General features: G+C 45.2%; 3 protein-coding genes across 11 annotated transcripts in view; 2 read left to right on the top strand and 1 right to left on the bottom strand.

The window, feature by feature from the left end:
* Nucleotides 1-3,547: 3,547 nt before the first annotated feature.
* On the bottom strand, nt 3,548-14,092 carry FOXM1 (forkhead box M1). Of its 8 annotated transcripts, none has more exons than XM_053935472.1 (10): nt 14,002-14,091; nt 13,535-13,616; nt 11,996-12,592; nt 10,163-10,311; nt 9,732-9,947; nt 9,191-9,319; nt 8,559-8,603; nt 7,536-7,605; nt 6,926-7,107; nt 3,548-5,728 (listed from the first exon to the last, which is right to left on the bottom strand). In XM_053935472.1, exons 3-10 carry the CDS (start codon nt 12,543-12,545, stop codon nt 4,697-4,699), a joined length of 2,373 nt encoding a protein of 790 aa, XP_053791447.1. In that variant the 5' UTR covers nt 12,546-12,592; nt 13,535-13,616; nt 14,002-14,091; the 3' UTR covers nt 3,548-4,696. The 8 variants fall into 8 exon arrangements, with proteins under 8 accessions (XP_053791447.1, XP_053791451.1, XP_053791448.1 ...); XM_053935476.1 differs by having other exon boundaries at nt 7,536-7,602; XM_053935473.1 differs by lacking the exon at nt 14,002-14,091 and adding an exon at nt 13,857-13,987.
* A 61-nt stretch (nt 14,093-14,153) lies between these two features.
* RHNO1 (RAD9-HUS1-RAD1 interacting nuclear orphan 1) lies at nt 14,154-19,481 on the top strand. Its single transcript, XM_053935483.1, has 3 exons — nt 14,154-14,461; nt 15,632-15,900; nt 18,033-19,481. Exons 2-3 carry the CDS (start codon nt 15,733-15,735, stop codon nt 18,681-18,683), a joined length of 819 nt encoding a protein of 272 aa, XP_053791458.1. The 5' UTR covers nt 14,154-14,461; nt 15,632-15,732; the 3' UTR covers nt 18,684-19,481.
* The window catches only part of TULP3 (TUB like protein 3), a 50,332-nt gene continuing 49,306 nt past the window's right edge, over nt 19,126-20,151 (top strand). For both annotated transcript variants that reach the window (XR_008429379.1, XM_053935481.1), the window contains exon 1: nt 19,126-19,185. Coding sequence is in view for 1 of the 2 variants with exons in the window: in XM_053935481.1 (XP_053791456.1) it covers nt 19,145-19,185 (41 nt within the window). In the remaining variant the exon portion in view is untranslated. The remainder of the gene's footprint in view (nt 19,186-20,151) is intronic.

Below are 20,151 nucleotides of genomic sequence, written 5' to 3'. Positions count from 1 at the left end.
ACAATGTAATTTTATTTTTGATTTTAAGTACTGGACTCCTTTGGTCTCCTAGCCTTTGGGCTGCATTTGTTATGTGCACCAGCTGTTTGTTACATTCTTGATGGCTAGGCCTTGGCATGATTTAAATGGCAACTGAGATTATTTCATGGTCTCCTCACTTCAAGATTTTAATAAAAACAGCAAATAAATAAAACCTGAGAGTCAGCCATGGGAAAAAGCAAAACAGCTCTTATCACTGTAGCATGCCAGTCCCTTGGGTATGCATAGCAGAGTGCAGACTGTCAGGAACTAATTAGCTACAGCGTAGTGCTCCTCAGATCAGACCATTCTGTGTCATTGACAACATTACTTGCAGATACTTGGAGAACCATATTGATTCTGAAGGCATCTTCAGGGATCCCACAAGTTCCAAGGGATGTGCTTTATGGTGTCAGTTCTGCTGCATTCCTGACCTTTCTTCCCCTCATGGAGAGGCCGGATTGGATACTAAATATATCAAATTGTCCAAACCTTTACAGCTTCCATGAGAGCAGGCAAAACGGCTTCAACAGAAGCTTTCCTAAAGTGAAGCTTAAAGTGGAAAATACATGCTGATAATACAGGACAGATTAGACCAGCAGACTCATATAAATACTCCTAAATCAAGTGTTTCAGGGCTTTGCAATATACATACACTATCCACAATAGAATTTCAGCTGAAACACAGTTCCAGAATGCAAAATAGCTTTGTGCATAGACAAACATGCAATCTCAGGATTCAGAGTAAAAAAACCCCAAAACATGTAAGTAATCTAAACATGTTACTTTATAAGAAAAGTATAAAGTTGAGATAGAATGGACTGGCCTGTTGCATAATGATACTGTCCAAAACTTTGTCTTTATTAAAATTTACAGAAAAATACATCAAATGTGAAAGAATACAATGCACCAAGAAAAGATACCATACTGGTAGTGAAAAACAGTGTTCTATAAAAAATATCAACAATATTAAAAGATTCTCCCCAAGTCAAGTGAAGATGAGGTTTTTTTGTCCTGTTGGAACATTTTTCCATCCATTAAACAGTCAGGGTTCTAACAAGCCAATCTCTTGTTTGTAACCACAGATGAGTACAGACAACCTACCTTCTACAAATAACACAGCTAAATAAAGAGAGGCCCTGTTGGCAGCAACCTCCTTTACATCCATGAGAAGGTAATAGAGACCAACAGCAGGTACTGGAGCATAAATCCACATCTTACTGTAGTTCAATAATAATTTGTGCTGGCTGTTTTCCTTGACTTTATTAAATAACATCATTAGAGGTTTCTGGTTTTAAATTTGGAGCATCAAAAAAAAAAAAAAAAAAAAAAAAGCAGATGTGGAGGATAAATAATTCTGATTATATAATTGTATGCAAACAGTTCATCAGTGTGCTCTATATAATGACTTCCCACAGATTTTGAGATGTGGAAGAGAATCTGCTTTGCATAATCTTTTGCCTGTAAACTGTAACTGGGTATTTATTATACTTATTTTTCCAAGAAATGTTGTAACTGAAATGCAAGGACAAATGTGTCATTTGACCTACATCAGCAGTTCAGGTTCAGGGTCTTGACGTTCTAAAACTGCTTGTTTCAAAGTAAGAAGCCAGTCTGAGATGAGTAGTGAAGCAGGACATTTTCCTTAATCTCAGGCAGCTAATACTTTGTTATGCCCCGAAGATATTTTTCTCCAGTTGTAGCTTACCTCTTCTGGAAAAAGGGGAGTGGGGAGAGAAACTATTTCTGTTCAGGAACCAGCTCATCAAACCGTTTTTCAAGCCTGTCATTTTTTTCTCTAAGCCTATTGTGCATTTTAAAGAGGAAGTTGGGTACTTTACTGAAAAAGAAATTTTCACCTTTGTTAAGAGCTAGACTGCCTTCTGGGAGAAATGAGGGCCTGACATCTTCCTAAAAAGATTTCTGCCATGTAAAACAGGGTCTCTTCTCTTCCATATGGGGAAGTGATCAAGTTTTTCCTCTACCAGCCAAGTTGCAAAAGTAAAAGGGTGGCAATCATCCTTGCTTACCTCATCTCAGTGGGCATCCAGTCCTTTTCAGCTGACAAAACATAGTGAGAGGAACCCTACTCAACCAATGAAAGGGAATTACCTTCTCCTTTGTGTCTGTCACACTCCAAGTATTGAGTGGAGTTGTCAGAGGAGCAGAGCATCCACAACACTTGCTGGCTCCCTGTAGATTTGCGTGTCCCAGACCCTTAAAATTTTTAGTTTAAATTAATGTTTGCTTTTACAGGCTAGAAGGTGTTAAACAGCTTTGTCTATTATCAGAATGCAAGGACAGTCCTGGGATGCTCCTACACATTACTCAGAGAAGCCCTGGGAGTGCTGTGCAAAGGGTGTGAAGAGCTTTGCCTTCCTGCTCTTGGGCTGATGAGAAGACATGAAGCATGGCCCTGCTCTTACTGCAGGAGGGTGGACAGAGGCATCCACTGTCTGACAAGATCACACCTCCACACTATAACCCTAATACTGAGCCTGCAGAGGAACAGGTGATACCTGCCTTTCCTTAAGGAAAGCATCCAGGCAGAATATCAGGCAAACATAAATGGAGAGAAATAGTCATATTTTGTGATTAAGTTCTCACCAACTGGTGCTTTGAACTAGTTTGGCCAAAACACTGGGACATCTCTTCTGGGAGCAAGAGGTAGAATTGCTTATTGGAATTTTTTCTGTTGTTCCCTCCACCTTTTTTGATATAATTGCTCTCAAGCAGTGCTCTCACTGGAATACATAACAAGAAGGGAAATGAAACTTTGGCACTATTATGTTCAAAATAAAATGTGAGGTGGCCATCAAAGCACCTCAGCTGACATGGACAGCAGGGGAGCACCTGCCTGGAATTGACACCAAAGACAAGAAAATTTCAGTATTTGCTGGAGACATGATCTTAGTTAGCTGGCTCTCAGGTGTCAGTTGTGTGCATACATCCTCTCAGGAGCAAGAAGTGAGAAGAAAGGGAGAGAGGATGCCTTGAGAGAGCCAATCAGAGTGTTAACAGCTGTGTAAGAGGTACTAGTAGAACGTGTGTGAAACCAGGGCCCTCTGCAGCCTTGTAACCCCAGAAAAACCAAAATAATAACCATTAAACCAAAGTTTGGAAACATTTTATGAGGGCAAATAACCTCTAACAAGTACACAGGAGCACTGCGGTTCTGAAAACCACACACATCTAAAACTAGTTTTATGTTTATAGGGGAAGGTAGACATAGTTTCAAGCAATATTTGTTTTGCATTTAGAAGATACAGAAATTAGTCTGCTAGTAGTGTTGTGATGTTTGTATGCTTCTGACTCATATAGTCAGGATTTACCCATAAGCAGCAAGAAAAAGTGTGTTTTATGAAGCAGTGAGTTAACTAAATCTAGTGTGGTTTGGCCAACAAGGCCTGAAAATGTCCAAATGGTCACTCAGTGATCACAAAGCACACAGACATGAGATAAGAAGCAGTTGCTCGTGCTATGGGCCAGTCCCAGCAGGCTGCTAGGGGAGATACAGATAACACTCAGCTGTGTTCCCACAGAAGCTTTATTGAGTATTTGGATACAGGAGTCACCACTCATCAGCAAGCAGAAGGATCAGATCTTTGCCATGGCAATTTCTTCCATGACTTAAGTTTTAGAGAACTAGGAGGAGTTGTTCTATTGCACCAAGCAATACATACTTTGTGTTTCCAGAAGTCAATTTTCAGCGGAAATGTCAGCATTTCCTTTATATTTAAAGGGAATATTTTATATTCCCTTTTACATTTTGAACTGCTGACTGTAAAGGCAGCTTTAACCATTCAATAGAGGTCCATCTACTGCAACAGCATCTCTACCTAATCCTCTAGGTACATAATAGGCCTCTGGAATCAGAAGAGCTATATGGCTTGATCCAAGCTCTTCTCCATTCCAGCCTAGGAAAAGGAAGCTAAACCAAGATTTTATGCTGCAATCCAGGTAACCTATTCCAGTTTGACTTGGGTCACATATAAATGTTTTTTCAGATCTTTGCCCCAGCAACCTTTAGAACAACCTAGACCAATGTGGTTTTGAAGTAAAAAAAAAAAAAAAAAAAAAAAAAAATTGGGCTTTCAGCTTGGGTAGAAGAATACAAGGGATGTGAACATATGCAAATACACTCTAGGTCAAACCCTTACCAGGCCAAATATTCCCATAACCCTACAATAATAAAATTATTATTATAATTAAGGGCTAATTTAAGGAATGTACAGTATTTACAGCCATTAAAACTAGACAGAAGATACTAAGTAATAGGGGAACAAAGTAAAGGGATATTATGACTAGGAGGAGGTTCCCGGGCTCTTCCTATGGTACTATTGTTACCTCTGATATCTTGAGTAGCAAATGCCATTCAGGGCAGAACATCTACCTAGGTGTTCTCATGAAAAGAATCCCTGGAGAGAGGCTATCTCTAGCACAAGGCTAGAGAAGTTCTATCATCTTGTTCCACTCAAAGTCTACAGCATCTTACAAAGGAAGCCCATAGTAGCTGATGGGCCTGTCTCCCAGCTTAGCACGAGTCAATAATGCTCTCTGCTCCCATGGATGTGGGAACTAGTCAAAAGCACTTGTCTTAGATTACATTAATGAATCTCAGAAGAGTGGAGTTCTTTCTGTAACATCAGAACAAGTCAAATTCAGTCCTCAGGCCAGTTCACTTCAGTTCAGGTATGAGCTGAGACCAGCTAATGTCTGTTCCTAAATTTTCATCCTCAAGACCAGGAAAGCTGATATCTAGAAGGATTTTGCTAAGACTGTCATTCATGGTGTCCAGGATAAGGCCCTCCATGAGTGACCGATTTTCAGTAAAGCCAGAGGCTGTCAGTTCAACAGAGGATTGCTTGGAAGTGTCACGAATAAATGCTGGAGAGCTCGTGAGGGGCACAAGGACCATGTCACTGGATTCTATATTGAGCAGTTCCCGAGGAGAATCAAAGAGAGGATTTTTAAGAGGTGTGCTGTTAAAACCCAGCAAGTCCTGGTTGTCCTGGAGGGGTGTGAATGGCAACTGAAGGGTTTTCACTGGACTGAAGTCCAGCTCATGACTTCCCTTGGCTAAGGAAGCAGACTTCCAAGGGTCAAGGACCTCAAGTGAAGGGGTAGTAGTGGCTGAAACTTTGCTGGGAGTGGAAGAAACAGGCAATTTGCTGAAGATGTCTTTGACTGGTGTTTTAAAGGCCCCCTCTTCTCCCTGTGAGCAGCTGAGCTGTGATATGTTCTCAAGTGGCTGGTTTTCCTGGGGGAAGGGATGGTCTGAGCTGCTGCTTTCTGGCAAAACAAGGACAGGCTCTTCTGAACAAGGCAGTGCTAGGCGTTGTTTCCTTCTGGATCTGCCCACTTCCCTCCTTTCTCTCCTCTTTATAACTAAAGAGTCAGAAACTGCCTTAGATGGTGACTTCAGTGTGGTGAACTGTTTCCTCTCCTTTGTGGATGAGTCTGGGAGGAACAAGCCTGGCTCTTCCTTGACCGTTACGGTTGAGGCAAATGGGGACAGCCAGGGATCCAGCTGAGAGCCTTCTTCCTCCTTTACACAGGCACCCTCAGGGAAAGAAGACAATTCCTCACCAGGCTGGGAGATGTTCTCCTGTATGGAATGGCTTGGGGAAAATAAACCTTCATCACATTGACCCTCCTCCTTGACAGCAGCCGTGGGTAAAGAGGGTGACTCTTCTGCAGACAGTGACATCTACAGTGAAACACAGGTGACATGCAGTCAGTAAGCAAGGATCTAAGGTACCCAAAAATCCGAGTAACAGTGGAAAGAAAAGAAAGACTGGCATTTAAGGTCAGCAGAAAGGGTAAGAAGAAGAAATTCAGAAAGCAGTAATTATAACAGACTGAGATTGATCTCTGTGAAACTGATAGAAAGAAGCCTAAGGATCACATGGGAAGGATTCTAGCTAAGTGACAATGTCATACCCTTCAGAGCACTCCTGCTCTGAAGAACTTCTGGGAGTACAGGCAGGAGAGCTGAATATTTCTGGAAAAAATATAACCCCTTTGATTTTTTTCTTACATTATCTAAATGGGAATAACAAAATGAATGAGGACAGCTTTCCCAGAAACCAAGGAAAAGGAAGAGAAAAAAAATGAGGTTATCAAAAGAAAACGAGCACAGGAGAAAGATAAATCATAGCTGGAGAGAACATAAAGCAGCAGGCATACAAAGGAAAATAGGATTATGGTTAGACAGGATGGAAGAAGCTAGAGCTTTACAATGTCTAAGCATACAAGAGCAGTCAGTGAGATGCCAAGAAAAAGATCTGTTTAATAGCTGTTTTTCTTGAGCCCAGAATAACTGTGAACTTCACAAAACTGGCAAACAGCAGATACGGAAATCCTCTGGGAAGAGACGACGTGAAATATATACCTTTACAGAAGTTCCTTCTTGTTACTTGTCTATAGAGCTACCAAAAATCTGAATGTTTTAGGATCAGAACAAAGCCATTCCTCCCATTCTTCTTTCTTCACATCCCAGCAGTAAAGAAAAATTGTCTTGACCAAGCCATAGGGCCCGTTCCTCTAGAAACATCCTTAGAGCAAATAAACTAGCAGGTAGTAGTCAGCTTAGAGACAGTAAAGGATAGCAAGGATTATCACTAGCTAGTTCCTTGATAGGAGCTTGGAGTTTTAGAGCACCTAAGTAAAGATGCACAAAGGAACCATAGGAAGAAAAGGTTCGTTGAGGGCAAGAGATATTAAAAAAAATAAACAAAAAATCCAAACGAACACTCCCCTCCTTAAAAAAAATCCCCACACCCTCCCTAGCCCCCTCCTCAGCCCCCTTATAAAGAAAGAAAAAAAAAGAAAATAAAGAAAAAAAAACAGGAAAAAAAACCACACTAACCCCCTTGGAAAACTCCTTGGAAAACAAGAAACCAACCTTTGGAGCAATGCACACACGCTTATTGCTCTGCAAAGTCTCCGTGCTGTTAAGGGATGCTCCCTGTGCCATGGACAGGGGAACCTTCATAGAAGGCTGCAAGACAAGAGGCTGACTCAAAGGAAACTGAATTGGAACCAGGTAGGAGTTGACACGAGGAAGCAAAGGCTTCATCTTTCGGCCTGGAAGGGAAAAGAAGGGACTCACTTTTGCCTGTTCTCCACTGCTGCCTCTTGAAACCCAGGCACCTTAGACAAAGTCCTTCTAGACACCCCAAAAGAAATATTTAATCAGATCACTTGCCTTCTCTGCTAATTTTAAGGATACAAGTACCAAGCCAGAAGCCTCATGAATGAGAAAATAACCTTTCATGAAGATACTACCCCTCAGGTTTGGGCTCTCATTCCATTTGAGTGCCCAATGCCCAACATCTCACCATCACATCCTCTCAGACACAATAATACTGCTTTCAATTTCAAACCTGACAATAAGGAGCATAAAAGCTGGCAAACAGGGATAACATACTCTACTTGTATTCCTAAAGAAATCTGTGAGAATGCCCCAGATTTATTGGATTGATTCTCTTTGGCCTAGTGATGTGGACACTTACGTGAATTCTGGGGCTCAGTTTTGCTTCCCACGTTCTTCAGAGGATCTGGAAGACGACTCTTTTGTTGCTGCTGTCATTGTGAGATAAGTAAGAGGAGAAGAAGAAAAGAGAGGTTAAAAGAAAAGAATCCACATTTATTCTGCTGCCTCACTGAGAACTGTGAAACCAGAGGTCTGCGCTGGACTAATGCAAAGAGAGCAGCTGTTAGCACCCAGCATTCAGGCTGGCTCTAGGTCTGTGCCACTTGCTGGTTTGCAACCATGCCATCCCAAAGCCAGCTGCCCACCAAAAGCTGTGTAGGAAAATAGACAACATGACAGAGCTGCTCCAGCTGCAGACTCTACTGCAGAAGTGAGCTGGTTTTGGCACCCTCAGCGCCCGAGGAACAGTGACTAGGACAGCTTTATTGTGTATTGGATGTATATACAAACCATAGACCAGATAGGTGTTCAAATAGAATAGCAGAGGCAACAATGGGATCAGAATTCTGAGCAGATGGAAAGAAGGCCAAGGTTGTAGCTGTGACAGAAAAGTGTTTGACTGGATGTTTGCAAATCCATCACTGCTAAAACTGCTGAATGCGACAGCAATAGCAAACAGGTTCATCCTTCCAAGAGTCACTCACAATGCAGTGGGTTGCAAAATGGAAAAGGAGCACAGAGAGATCCTATTCTCTCTGGATCTGAGCCCCAGAGCATATTGGAACTGTTGCCATGGAGATGATTTTACCAGAAATCTGTTTGGGCTTGTTGTCTGAAGCCTATTGGTGTCCACTGCAGCCTACTTCAGCAGTAGACTTCCAGGTTGCCCAAAGCTGTCCAGCTTTACCAGCTCGAGAGACTGTACCATCTGGAGGCAGTCAAACATTGGCTAGACCCCTCTCCCCACAAAGGGTAAGCATGGAGCTGTATGAGTAGATGCAGCAGTGACCCAGTCCCCCTCCCCAAGCCTGTTGTCCTTTCGTTCAGTGACTGGCAAGAAGAGAATGGAAGATCAAGCCCCGAGCCAGATGGTAATTCTTACTGATTCAGAGAACTCAGGCGATGTTGGTGACCCCAAGTCCAGTGGCTGGTGGCAGAAGGCATTGAGCAAGAAAAAAATTTAAGATGAAGTTATCAGCCAAAGAGGAAGACAAATGGGACATTTTAAACTTGTACAATCTGAGCAAACAAAAGTTAAGTCCACCCACCCACTGCAGAAAACACAACAGTTTTCTAAACACACCTATACCAGACTCCCAAGCTCTATTTCCCTAACAAAATCTTCCTAAAATACCTGTTTGGGCTAGGGCAATTCCATCTTATGACTGACTTATCAAACAGCATAGGAACACCTGGTTGGCCTCAGTGTCAATCTTCTCATTAGGAATTTAAATCAGGCCCATGGAAAGAAGTTGAACAACCTATTATATTTGGCATAGCACATGAAGAATAAACACATCCTACAGAAACTCCAGATCAAAAGCACAGCTGTAGCACCTTTTCTTTCAAATGCAGAGCTTGTCTATTTGTCAAGTGAAGTGACTGAATCCAGCTTCTACAAAGAGACTGATGTCAACACAGCTTGACCTTACAGTTAAAATAAGGTGCATCAGGCTAGTGTGGCATTTAGAAACTGGATAGCCTGTCCTATTTTCTTTGCATGAGGCAACTCACCTTAAATACCTGGTCCAATGTTAGGCAACGGTTTGCATCAGGGTGAATAGTCCAGAAGGAAATTTTACCATTGGCAGATGTCTCACGGACAAACATATCATGAAGGGACAGGTTGTGCCGGATGGAGTTCTGAGGAGAAAGGAGTGAGGGGGAGGTTGAAAAGCAGTAGTTTTGTTATCAGCACAGCAAGGCCCACCTCAAACATCACTGCCCTAGCAGAGGGATTACATTCCAAAGTGCAAACAACACTGAACTTTCATGTTCACAGCATACCCAGCCAACACTGTTATCAGTCTCTTATTCTATATACTCCTGAGATCCCAATTCTCACTCCAATGATCAGACATCCCATCATCTTGTTTAAGTAGGATGAGGCAAGGGATACAAGAAGTGGTACAGTGAACATCTGGAGTGAGAGTGTATTTGGGGTGGAATGTTTAAATGAGCTTCCAGCTTGCTTTGCAGACTGGGGAACAACTTTTCATTCTGATCCAGAAGGCATGTAACATCACCCACAGCAACTTGAGGGCCTGCTTGTTACCTTCCAGCCTGGCTTAGCTACATGTTTAAAATAAGGGAAATGATCCTCAATCCAGGTATAGATGTCCTTCAGGGTCATGCGCTTCTTCTCCGTGCTGTTGATGGCAAACTGGATCATGGCCATGTAGGAGTAAGGAGGTCGCTCTGACACCGAATCCTGCCATGAGGAGGACTCAGCAGCAGTAGGAATAGCAGCAGCAGCAGCTTCCTCTTCAGTCTGAAAGACAGAAGGGGTGATACATGAATGTTTACAAAGCTGATAAGAAGGCCCAGAACATCCCTGGATCCTCTGGGTTCTGCTATTCATATCACTAAAGGTCAAACTCAGGTTACTTAGAGATAGCAACACCTAATTCTTGCAAGTATTCTGATCTACCTAGATTGCTTCCTTACCAAAAGTTTTAGCACATACTTTTGTATTCTTCTACTAACCTTGACTCTTTCCTGCAGAGGCATCTGATTCTCTTTCTCTGTGTCTTCCTTCACAGAAGAAGGATTTAACCCATAGGATCTCATCTTCCCCAGCCACTGGATGTTGGTGAGGCTGTTGTCCAACACAGAACTCATTGTCTCGCCACTGCCTGTTGGAATAACAAGCCCACATAATAATCACAGAATAATTTAGGTTAAAAGAGTCCTCCAAGACCATTGAGTCCAACCTGTGACCAAACACCCTCTTATCAACGAGACCATGGCACTGACTGAGGCATCCAGTTGTTTCTTGAACACCTCTAGGGATGGTGACTCCAAACCTCCCTGGGCAGTCTGTTCCAATGCTTGACAGCCTTTTTAGGGAAGAGATTCTTAATGACGTCCAGTCTGAACTTTCCTTGGCACAGCTTGAGGCTATGCCCTTTTGTCCTGTCATTTGTTGCCTAGGAGAAGAAGGCAACCCCCACTGCTCTACAGCCTCCTTTCAGGCAGTTGTAGAGAGTGATAAGGTCCCTCGGAGCCTCCTTTTCTCCAGGCTGAACAGCCCCAGCTCCCTCAGCTCTTCCTCATCAGACCTATGCTCCAGACCCTTCACCAGCTCTGTTGTCCTTCTCTGGACATGCTCCAGCACCTCAATGTCTTTCCTGTCATGAGTGGCCCAAAACTGAAAACAGAACTCAAGATGTGGCCTCACCAGTGCTGAGTACTGAAAAATCTCTGCCCTGGTCCTGCTGGACACATTATTGATGGTACAGGCCAGGATGTCATTGGCCTTCTTGGCCACCTGGGCACACACTGGCTCATGTTCAGCTGCTGTTGACCAATACTCCCAGGTCTTTTCTTGCTGGGCAGTTTTCCAGACACTCTTTCCCCCGCTTGTAGCACTGCCTGGGGTTGTTGCAATGCAATTGCAGGACCTGGTACCTGGTCTTATTGAACATCACGCAATTGGCCTTGACCCATGCATCCAGCCAGTTCAGAGCCCTCCTGCCCTCCAGCAGATCCACACTCCCACCCAGCTTGGTGTCATTTGTGAATTTACTGAGGATGCCCTTGATCCCCTCATCCAGATCATTGATATACAGAGTAAAACAGGACTGGCCCCAACCTTGAGCCCTGGGGAACCCCACCAGTGCCTGGTCACCAGCTGGATGCAGCACCATTCAGCACCACTCTCTGGGCCCAGCCATCCAGACAGTTTTAACCCAGTCAAGAGTGAACTTGACCAAGCCATGGGCTGCCAGCTTTTCCAGAATAATGATGTAGGAGACAGTGTCAAAGTCTTTATTGAAGCCCAGGTAGTCTACAGACACAGTCTTCCCCTTGCCATAACTCTGCTTTCTCACAAGTAACCCTGCTATCCCTTCATCTCAGCTGTCAAAAGGAAGGCACCAGTCACACTTCTCAAAGATGGTATTGCAACACTAATATTGTGGAAGTAATTCACCTTGAATTCCTGATTTCATGTGTATTTGCCCAATTTCTGAAAAGAGCTGCAGCCTTAAAAACAAACACTCAAACCAGACTATTGTCAACCAAAACAGGACAATGCTGATCTAGTACTTCAAGAAATAGAAAGACAGCACTAAACTTAAGTCAGAATCTCAGATGTCTTCCACCAAAAAAATATGTCCACTATAATCCTTCAGATTTCACTACATATGCAAAGCTATGTAGATTATTAGAATCCAATCCAAAGGTATTTTGTAATTAACAAAATATTAATAATTACTGCAAACCAAGATGCAAGTGCTACACTCCTTGGCCCATTTCACATCTCCTCATCTGTCAGGACAAAAAAAACCAATAAAAAACCAGGTAAAGGCTACATACTGTTGGTCTCCTGTTCCTGTCCAACCACAGGATCAATTCCTGAATGCCAGAGTGCTGTACTGCCTGCAAGACCAGGTGTCTGTGCAACACTCTTCTCTCTTTCTTGACTAACTGCAGCCTTGATGGCTGCATTGGCTTTCTTCTCTGATGGGAGATTCTGCAATGGTGCTGGACCTGCTGAGCGGGATGTGCCCCCACTGCTAATGAGAATGAACTTGTTGGGTCCATTGTTGCCACACTCTTTTCCTTTTGCTGTCAATGCCTCTATGATGCTCTGGATATCAGCATTTGTAGGGATGGCCACCACCTGTGTGTTGGGCATTGTAGGATGGTCAATTATCTTTATTCCTGCTGGGAATTTCTGCAGGCCACTGTCCCTTTTGTCTCTGGGTTGTCTGTTGTGTTGGTCTTCCTGCCTGTGCTCCTGCTTAGGAGCCTTTTCATCCTGACCTCTGTTCTCATCTCTTGCTGAAGTACTGGATTCATCGTTCTGTGGGAGGGTCAGTTTTCGTCTTTTGAGAATTAAGGGCCTGCGAGGGCTGGTCCTCATTATTGATCTATACTGTCACTCTCCATTGAAAGGGAGAGGAACAAATCCTGCAAAACAAAAGGTACAACATAAAGGGTGCAGCAAATCATCTCAAGACCTCCCACAGAGAACACATTCTCAGCAGTTGCTACAAAGCTTGAAACACAAAGGGAAAATTAAAATTGAAAGCATTTAATAAGGCTGACAAGGCTACTGAAAAATCATACTGTACCTCCCTAATCCACAGCTTGTGTAAGCAGGATGGGAGAGAGATTTGCAGAGTAGATAACTTGTGTCATAAAGTACATAATAATGAGCAAAGTGTGCATGTGCTTTACAGAAAGACTTAGCTGTAGTGCAACTTGACCAGCGTCAGCCAACAAGCTGGAGGGGAGGTAGAATATAGAAATAGCAGTGCTGATTCTTATAGCTGATTGCTCTAAGCAGCAGATTACATAACCTGCATGAAAAGAGAATTTACAGATGGTTTAAGATCTGGGAAGCAGAGATTACCCTGAACACTACAAAAGCACACAATAAATGCAGCAGAAGTAAGGTGCTTTAAGCTAGACACCAAGTAAATGTGCTTTTAATTCCTTTTGTAGATTTGTTAAGAATCACGTAAATTCGTCATTGGGCAGCATACAATTTAGATGTCAGACTTTTGGACAATAGGTAGTTTAGACTATAAAGCTGGAAGCAGAGGAAATAAAATTCAGAGATACTGCTTCCAGGGTAAGATGCTGTAAGAGTACTGCTAATAATGCCATCAGGAATTCGTTGGAGCCTGTGCCTTTCTGCAAACTAAAGTGGAACAACATACAGATTGTACTTATTATCATTAGAGATGGCAAGCAGAATGGAAACAGATACCCAAAAAAAGAGGCCTTTTGCATTGCACTAGATTTGATGGGGTCAGCTAGTAAACGAGAAAATTCTCAGTAAGAATCCCCTACATTGATACAAAGCAGAGTTCAGCAGATAACAAACTGAGCTAATGCCCTACGTACAGAATGCAGACAGCCCAGCGATCATTCCACGCGGGTTCTGGCACCCGGCACAACCATGGCCCTTTTCGATCTGCTCCACCCCCTAAAGGAAAGAGCACCAAAAGAACCCTGAGCCAGCCTCCCATAGGCAGCGTTCCTGTGAGCAGGAACAGGAGCGCGTCACTTCCCAAGGAGGCCTGGATCTGCTACCCCCCGTCCAGGCCCAGGAGCACCGCTGTGTACGCGCGGCCCCGAGGGGGCAGGGAGGGCACCGCCAAAGCCCTGCCAGCTCCTTCTTCACCCGCTCCAGCCCCTGCGCTGCCGCCCTGGCCAGCAAGCTCACCTGCTCCCGCGGGGCCTTCCACCCCGGGCCGGGCCCAGGCGCTGCCCTCTCCCGGCCGCGCGGTGGCCTTACCGCGGCCCTCCGAGGGGTGCTGACCCTTGCCAGGGGCCCTGGAGGACCGTGGCGGGCACCGGTTGTGACTCACCAGCTGCCGGGCCGGGGCACGGCCGATGCAGGGCGGCGGCGGCCCCGGCGCTCTCGGAGCGGCCCCGGTTTGAATTTGGCGCCCGGCTCAGCGCTGGCCCAGTCACGTGCCGGCCTGCGCCAGTGAGCGGCGGCGGGGGCGGGGCCGGCCGGCCCGGGCCAATCGGCGGCGGCGGCGGGGGGTACGGATGTGCGGGCGGGACGGGGCCCGGGCCGCTGCCGGGATCGCATTGTCCCGCCCGCCCTCGTACCGGGACGGCCGCTCCCGCCCCGGCTGCGGCAGTGTCGGCAGCTTCCTTCAACCATGCTGCCCGCGGCTGGGAGCCCTGCCGTGCGCCCGGGCCGCCGGCAGTGCGCTGACTCCTGGTGAAGAGCTACGGGTTTTACCGTTTAACGTGTGTGCCACGGCTGCGCCGGGCTAGGGGGGTGCCGCAGGACCCCCTGAGCACGCTGCCACTTAGGTAAGCAGTCAGGCTGTTGGAGTCTCATATATTCCTCATGAAATGTTATCACATTTTCTTGTCTGTGCTGATCTATGGTGAGTCAGGTAGGGTGAACATGAGCCAGTTGTGCCCAGGTGGCCAAGGCGGCCAATGGCACCTGGCCTGTATCAGCAATAGCGTGGCCAGCGGGACCGGGGCAGCGACGTTCCTCTCTACTCGGCACTGCTGGGGCAGAGTGCAGTGTCCAGTTCCAGGCCCCCCAGTTCAGGAAGGACATTGATGTGCTGGAGTGGGTCCTGAGAAGGACAGCAGAGCTGGTCTGGAGCACAAGGTCCATGAGGAGGGGCTGAGAAAGCTGGGGGTGTTCAGCCTGGAGAAAAGGAGGCTCAGCAGGGACCTTAGCGCTCTCTACAAGTGCTTGAAAGGAGGCTGTGGCCAGGTGGGGGTTGGCCGTTCCTCTCAGGCACCATCTCAGGTGATGGAACAAGGGGACATAATCCTAAGCTGCACCAGGGGAGGCTTAAGTTGGGCATTAGGAAGTTCTTCACAGGAAGGGTGATTAGACATTGGAATGGGCTGCCCAGGGAGGTGGAGTCCCTGTCCCTGAAGGCACTTAGTGCCATGGTGGTGTTTGGCTATAGGTTGAATTTGATGATCTCAGAGGTCTTCCAACCTAATTGATTCTGTGATGTGTTTTTCAACAGAAAATTAAATACAATGTTACTTCAGTTCAAACTTACTCATTAGGCAAAGCAAATAAACAAACCATGCAAGATCTGTAGAATACAGGAGGGAGATGTCAAATCTGTTTTGTAAAAAAGAAAAAAATAAACTTAAAATCTCTCGAAATTAAAACATGCAGTAGTTAGCAACCAGAAAGGGGAAGAGTTTTGATTATCTTAGCCCTACAATATCTTCTTGGTATTACAAACAAGATTGAATTGAAAAAAAGAAAATAAGTTTTTTGACTTTTTTTTTCTTTTCATAGCTGAATCAGTAGGTCAGCTGCTCCCCTTCCTGCAGTGCATTTCTAAATCTACCTGAAAATTGACAAAAGGTCCAAAGGGAAAATGTCTGCCTCAAGATGTGTACACTGTGCTGTTGCATAAATGTTTTTCTTTTGTTAAAAACTGCATCTGAGGTTTCCAAACAAATCTGTCTTCAAATCCATTTATTTGCCTTCTACAGATTCGAGAGCACTTTAGCATCTCCTTGGGGTGCTTCCCTCTTTCTTCAGTTGGCTCCAACAAGCATCATGAGGTTTCTAAGTAGTTTTACCATACCTTTTGATGCCTCCAAAGAAGAAGTGTACCCACAAGGCCAGGAAGGCAGAGCTGATTTTCCTTGAGAAGCCATGGGCAGGACCCATCCATTGTTATGAAACTCCACTGCATTTAGCTGAGAATCCCAGACGTCTGCCTACAAAACCTGTGGACCCGAACACCTCTGCTGCCTGGGTTGGTGCAAATTATATTTCCTCCTGCGTCCCACAGCAACAGTTCTCAAGTTTCTCCTGTATGCCTTGACAGAAAGTTATCTGTTCTGGATCTGGAAAATCAGTAGCCCAGACCTGAATTCCCTCTATCAGTCTAAAGCATAAATAAGTGCTTGACTTGCTTTACATCCTAAGAATAAGCACTAAGGTCTTGGTTACTTGAAGACATAAACTGTGTGCAGTGTGTACTGATTAATGAATATTTGTCTTCTAGAAAAATCATTCCCATCAGGAAAACACTGTTTTCCTTAGCAACCAAAAACCCTGCACAAAATAAACATTAGGAGAGTCTTTTCTTATTGGCTTGCTGTTTGAAATTACTGTTGAACTCTAAATGTTACATGTTAAAATATTGGGTGTATTGTTTAAATCTGACACTGCTAACTTTAGAGAACATAGGTTTTCACTTCAGAATCATTTGCTCTAACCTGCTCTCTTTTCCATTTCTGTGTTCCTAAAATACTCCTTATATCATGTAATGTAAAGCTTTATTTTTTTAAGCAAACAGCTGCAGCAAAGATAGACTGTTCCTATACAACAGTAGTCATCACCTAGAGGAGCTCTGTTTAAACATTGCTGCTTGACTCTGCTCTTCACAAAGCAAACTCAGGAAGTGTGATTTCAAACCTGCATGAAACATTCCTTTGTTCCTGTTGACCTGCAGGTATTTTTGTAACACCTTAACCTTGAAGTAGAACATCTTCAATTTTTTCCTCTTTAAAATTTTTTTTGTATCTGCTTGAGGCAGTTAGCTCTACTAGGTTTGGGAATCACTAAGTGAAATAACTGCTGTGAATAAGCATTCATTTTGTTTGGAAAAGATGGAAGCATCCACTCTGGTAGCTCTTTGATTCCTAAAATACAAGTATTCTAAAATTTGTTTGAAGCTATCAGTACTGAAACTGTTAAATATTTCTCAGTTGTGGTAGGTTTGTGGAAACTGTGGTAGGTTTGTAACTTCTGGAGGCATCCTCTGCAGAGTGTCTGTCAACTTGTTTCAATGGAAACTGATTTTCTCCTCCTCTCTTTTTGGCATTATCTAAGTTTTTCATACCTTTTTCACTACTAGGTTCCTGCATAGGTAAAACCTACCCTACATATTCTCTGAAGCCAGGAAGCCATATCCTTAAAATCAGGGACTATGTTAAGTATGTGCTAGTATACAATGATTACAGAATCATTTCTCTTTTCCTGCACAATGCCTTTGGATTCAAACAGTTCAGATGTACATCAGACAATCGCCATCCTTAGTTAAATTGTACTCAGTGTTTTGAGGAACTATACTGTAACCTAGGAATGCTGAAGGAGATCTGTAGTTACCATAGCAAGAACTCAGTTTGGAGTGCTCTTGGGAAAAGCAAACTGGAATCTGAAACAGAGTCTGACTCTTTTGTTGGTAACCAGGAAGGCAAAGAACACTCTAATAAAAGGATTTTCAGGGTTTGAGTATGAGTTCATAATAATTCAAAGAAATACAGACTGTTGAGCTTGGACCATCTCTTCTATAAGAAGCTGATTGTAGAAGTGGATTTTGGGTGATCTGTTACTCCACAATACAGAAATTAACTATGTTTTGAAACAAAGATGCTTGGGGGGAAGATTTTGAATGCCCTATTAATATAATCTAAGGGGATTGAGCTAAGTGGGCTTTCTTCAATCATTTTGTGTTGCTCTCCCAGTTCAGCCTCTACTTCTTTGGAGAAGCTGAGGACTTAGTTCTTTGAATCTATTTGAGTTATGCTAAGACACAGAAAGAAAAAGGATCCATTCTGAACTCTCTTAAATCTGCAGGGGTTACAGGAGTAGATGCCACTTAGATTTCCTTTAAAACCCAAATCTTGAGCTCTTTGTGAGTTGCCAGAGAACAGTTCACTTGCACCCCAATGACTTTCCAGAGAAAAGTGGCAAAACATGATGTTGAGGTTGAGAGGTTTCTCATGCATAGCAGCTTTGTTAGTGACTCATTTGCTTTGCTGCAGAACATATTATTCAATGAACACACTGAAAAAAGGTGGGGAAGTAGAATCAGGTAGGCATTATTTGTCTGGAGAAAAGGGTTGGGTTTTTATCTTATTATTATGTCTTTCCCTTCAGGTATGCCCACAATTTGACACAACTAAGGCAGTGGTGTTGAAAGCACGCCAGAAGAAGCATCATGGTCCTCAGAAGCCCTATAATCAGGATGGTAACCACAGTTCATTTCATGCAGGAGGAGCTTGTCGAGGAGCTGTAGCCTGCAGATTTCCTCCTTTAACTTTTGAGCATCCAGAAGGGCATGCAGTCCCTCTGTTGGATGATCCAAACTGCTTGAGAAAGAATGCACAATACTCTCCCATCCAGCCTAAGAAAGGGACAGTAGCAAATGCCAACATCCAGGTGAAGAGTCCAGAGAACTGTGGAGAGCTTGCTCCCCAGCCTGTGGAGCAAGATGTCCTTAGTCCATCAGATGCAGAGGCTGCACAGGTTCCTTCCCCAAGGAATGAGAGGTGCAGCAACACTCTGTCACAAAGTAGTCATGCCTGGCATCCAGAAGAAGAGTTGCCATTCGGTATTGATCCGTGTGGGAGAGGGGAAGCGGCAGCAGTACTGGTTACAGATACTCCCGAGCACGAGTACGGAGTAAAGGTCACCTGGAGACGGCGGCCGCACATAATGAAGTACTTGCGGGAGCAAGGGAAGCTGAGCGCTGCGGACATCCTGGTGAAGGCAAACATCGAGCTCTCGAGAAGACAGGCCCACACCTGACCTGGCGGGAGCAGCCACTCTGCTGCGTGCCAGCACACGCCCGAACAGATGATGTCCCTTTGGGGGCTGAAGAGGGGACGTGGTTTCAGCCGAGCCCTCTACTGCGCCTTGCAGAGCCTCCGACGAACGCCGGGGCGGGCGCGGGGGAGGGTCTTGGCGACGGAGGGGCGGGGTGGGGGGGGCGTATTTGGGTCGGTCTTCCCTGGGGAAGTGTGTCTGGAAAGGGCTTTGTGCCCCACGCGGTTCCCGGCGGGACTGTTCCCCGCTCCTGGCGGAGGCGGCGGGCGGCTCCGGCGGGGAGGGACGGGGGAGGCCGTTGCGTTCAGCTGCGCTTGCGCGGCGCCTCGGCCAATCGGCGGGCGGCGTGCTCGCGGCCCCGGCCAATGGCGGCGCGCTTCAGTGCCGCGCGCCGTTGCTAAGGGCAGCGGCGGGCGGGGGCCCATAGCAACGGCGGGGCCGCGATGGACGGAGCGGGGGGACCCGGCGGTCCCGCCGCCCACAGGTGAGCGGGGCTTGGGGCGGCGGCGGCGGCGTGCCCGGGGCCGAACAGGCCTGGGCGGGGGCTGCCTCGCGTGGCAGCAGCGCCCGGTGCCGGGATGAGCGGCCGCTGCGGGGCCCGGGCGGGCGGAGCCGCACGGCAACGGCCACGCGGATCGGCGCTGCCCCGGTAACACCCGCGTGCCGCTGGCGGGCGACAGCCGCGCCGCTGTTTTATGTGCGAGTGTGTTTTATGTGCTTCACTCTTCAGCGTTGGTGTGCATCATCTGAATACTTGAAGATTAAACCGGTTTTGTGGTGTCTCGGTCTCCTCCTAGTTTCTGGGTGCTGCTGTGAAGCGTTTTCGCGGTGTTATTCAGCCCCTCCGCTCCTCCTAATGAAGCTCTCTGGATATTTAGTATCACTCTCGGTGGGCCTTTGCAAGAAAAACAGGAGGAATAACTGAAATGAACTCAAGTGATGTAATAGGAAAAACAGCTGTGAACGATGGAGAAGCAGTTTTGGAAAGACTTTATGCTTGTGGCACTTAAGTAGCTCAAAATCGAAATTATTTGAAATTAAATGTGAGTGTACTGGCAAGCAGAAAAAAACCCCAGGTTTTGGCAGAATTAGTGTGATTATAAAAAAAAAAAAAACAGGAAAATCTATCTTTGTGCCTCTATTTGGATAGGAAGAAGTAAAGCAAGTAAAGAGAGAGACCTAAACTTAGGGTAGTGAAGTGATAATGAACGTAGTGTAGAAGAGAAACACTATTTTTTTTTATTACATACATTGTTACATTTGGTAATTTAAGGAGGATGAAAAGCAACAATAAGAGTTAGAAAGGGTCCTGTAATTGCTTGGATCCACCAAATATGCTATGCAACATTAGATTGCTTCTTTATGCAGACTTGAAAGGCATTGGGTTGTCTAGCAGTTCTGGAAACAATTTTTAAGGAAATGATGTCCAGATATGTGTAAATTTCCCTGC

The sequence above is a fragment of the Vidua chalybeata genome, chromosome 2 (genome assembly GCF_026979565.1).
Source record: "Vidua chalybeata isolate OUT-0048 chromosome 2, bVidCha1 merged haplotype, whole genome shotgun sequence".
Taxonomy (NCBI): domain Eukaryota; kingdom Metazoa; phylum Chordata; class Aves; order Passeriformes; family Viduidae; genus Vidua; species Vidua chalybeata.
Note: the sequence above shows the minus strand (reverse complement) of the source record. Positions and strands in the feature narration are given on the sequence as shown.

Bases quoted from the DNA above. Each gene is read 5' to 3' on its own strand.
- FOXM1 (XM_053935475.1), bottom strand. From the start codon at position 12,545: ATGAGGACCAGCCCTCGCAGGCCCTTAATTCTCAAAAGACGAAAACTG. The intron at 9,948-10,162 runs GTTAGTAGAAGA...TCTGTCTTTCAG, and splicing joins CTCTGCAGGAAAGAGTCAAG to ACTGAAGAGGAAGCTGCTGC. The intron at 7,606-8,558 runs GTAAGAATTACC...TCACAATGACAG, and splicing joins CGCCTGAGTTCTCTGAATCA to CAGCAACAAAAGAGTCGTCT.
- RHNO1 (XM_053935483.1), top strand. From the start codon at position 15,733: ATGCCTCCAAAGAAGAAGTGTACCCACAAGGCCAGGAAGGCAGAGCTG. The intron at 15,901-18,032 runs GTTGGTGCAAAT...CTTTCCCTTCAG, and splicing joins CGAACACCTCTGCTGCCTGG to GTATGCCCACAATTTGACAC.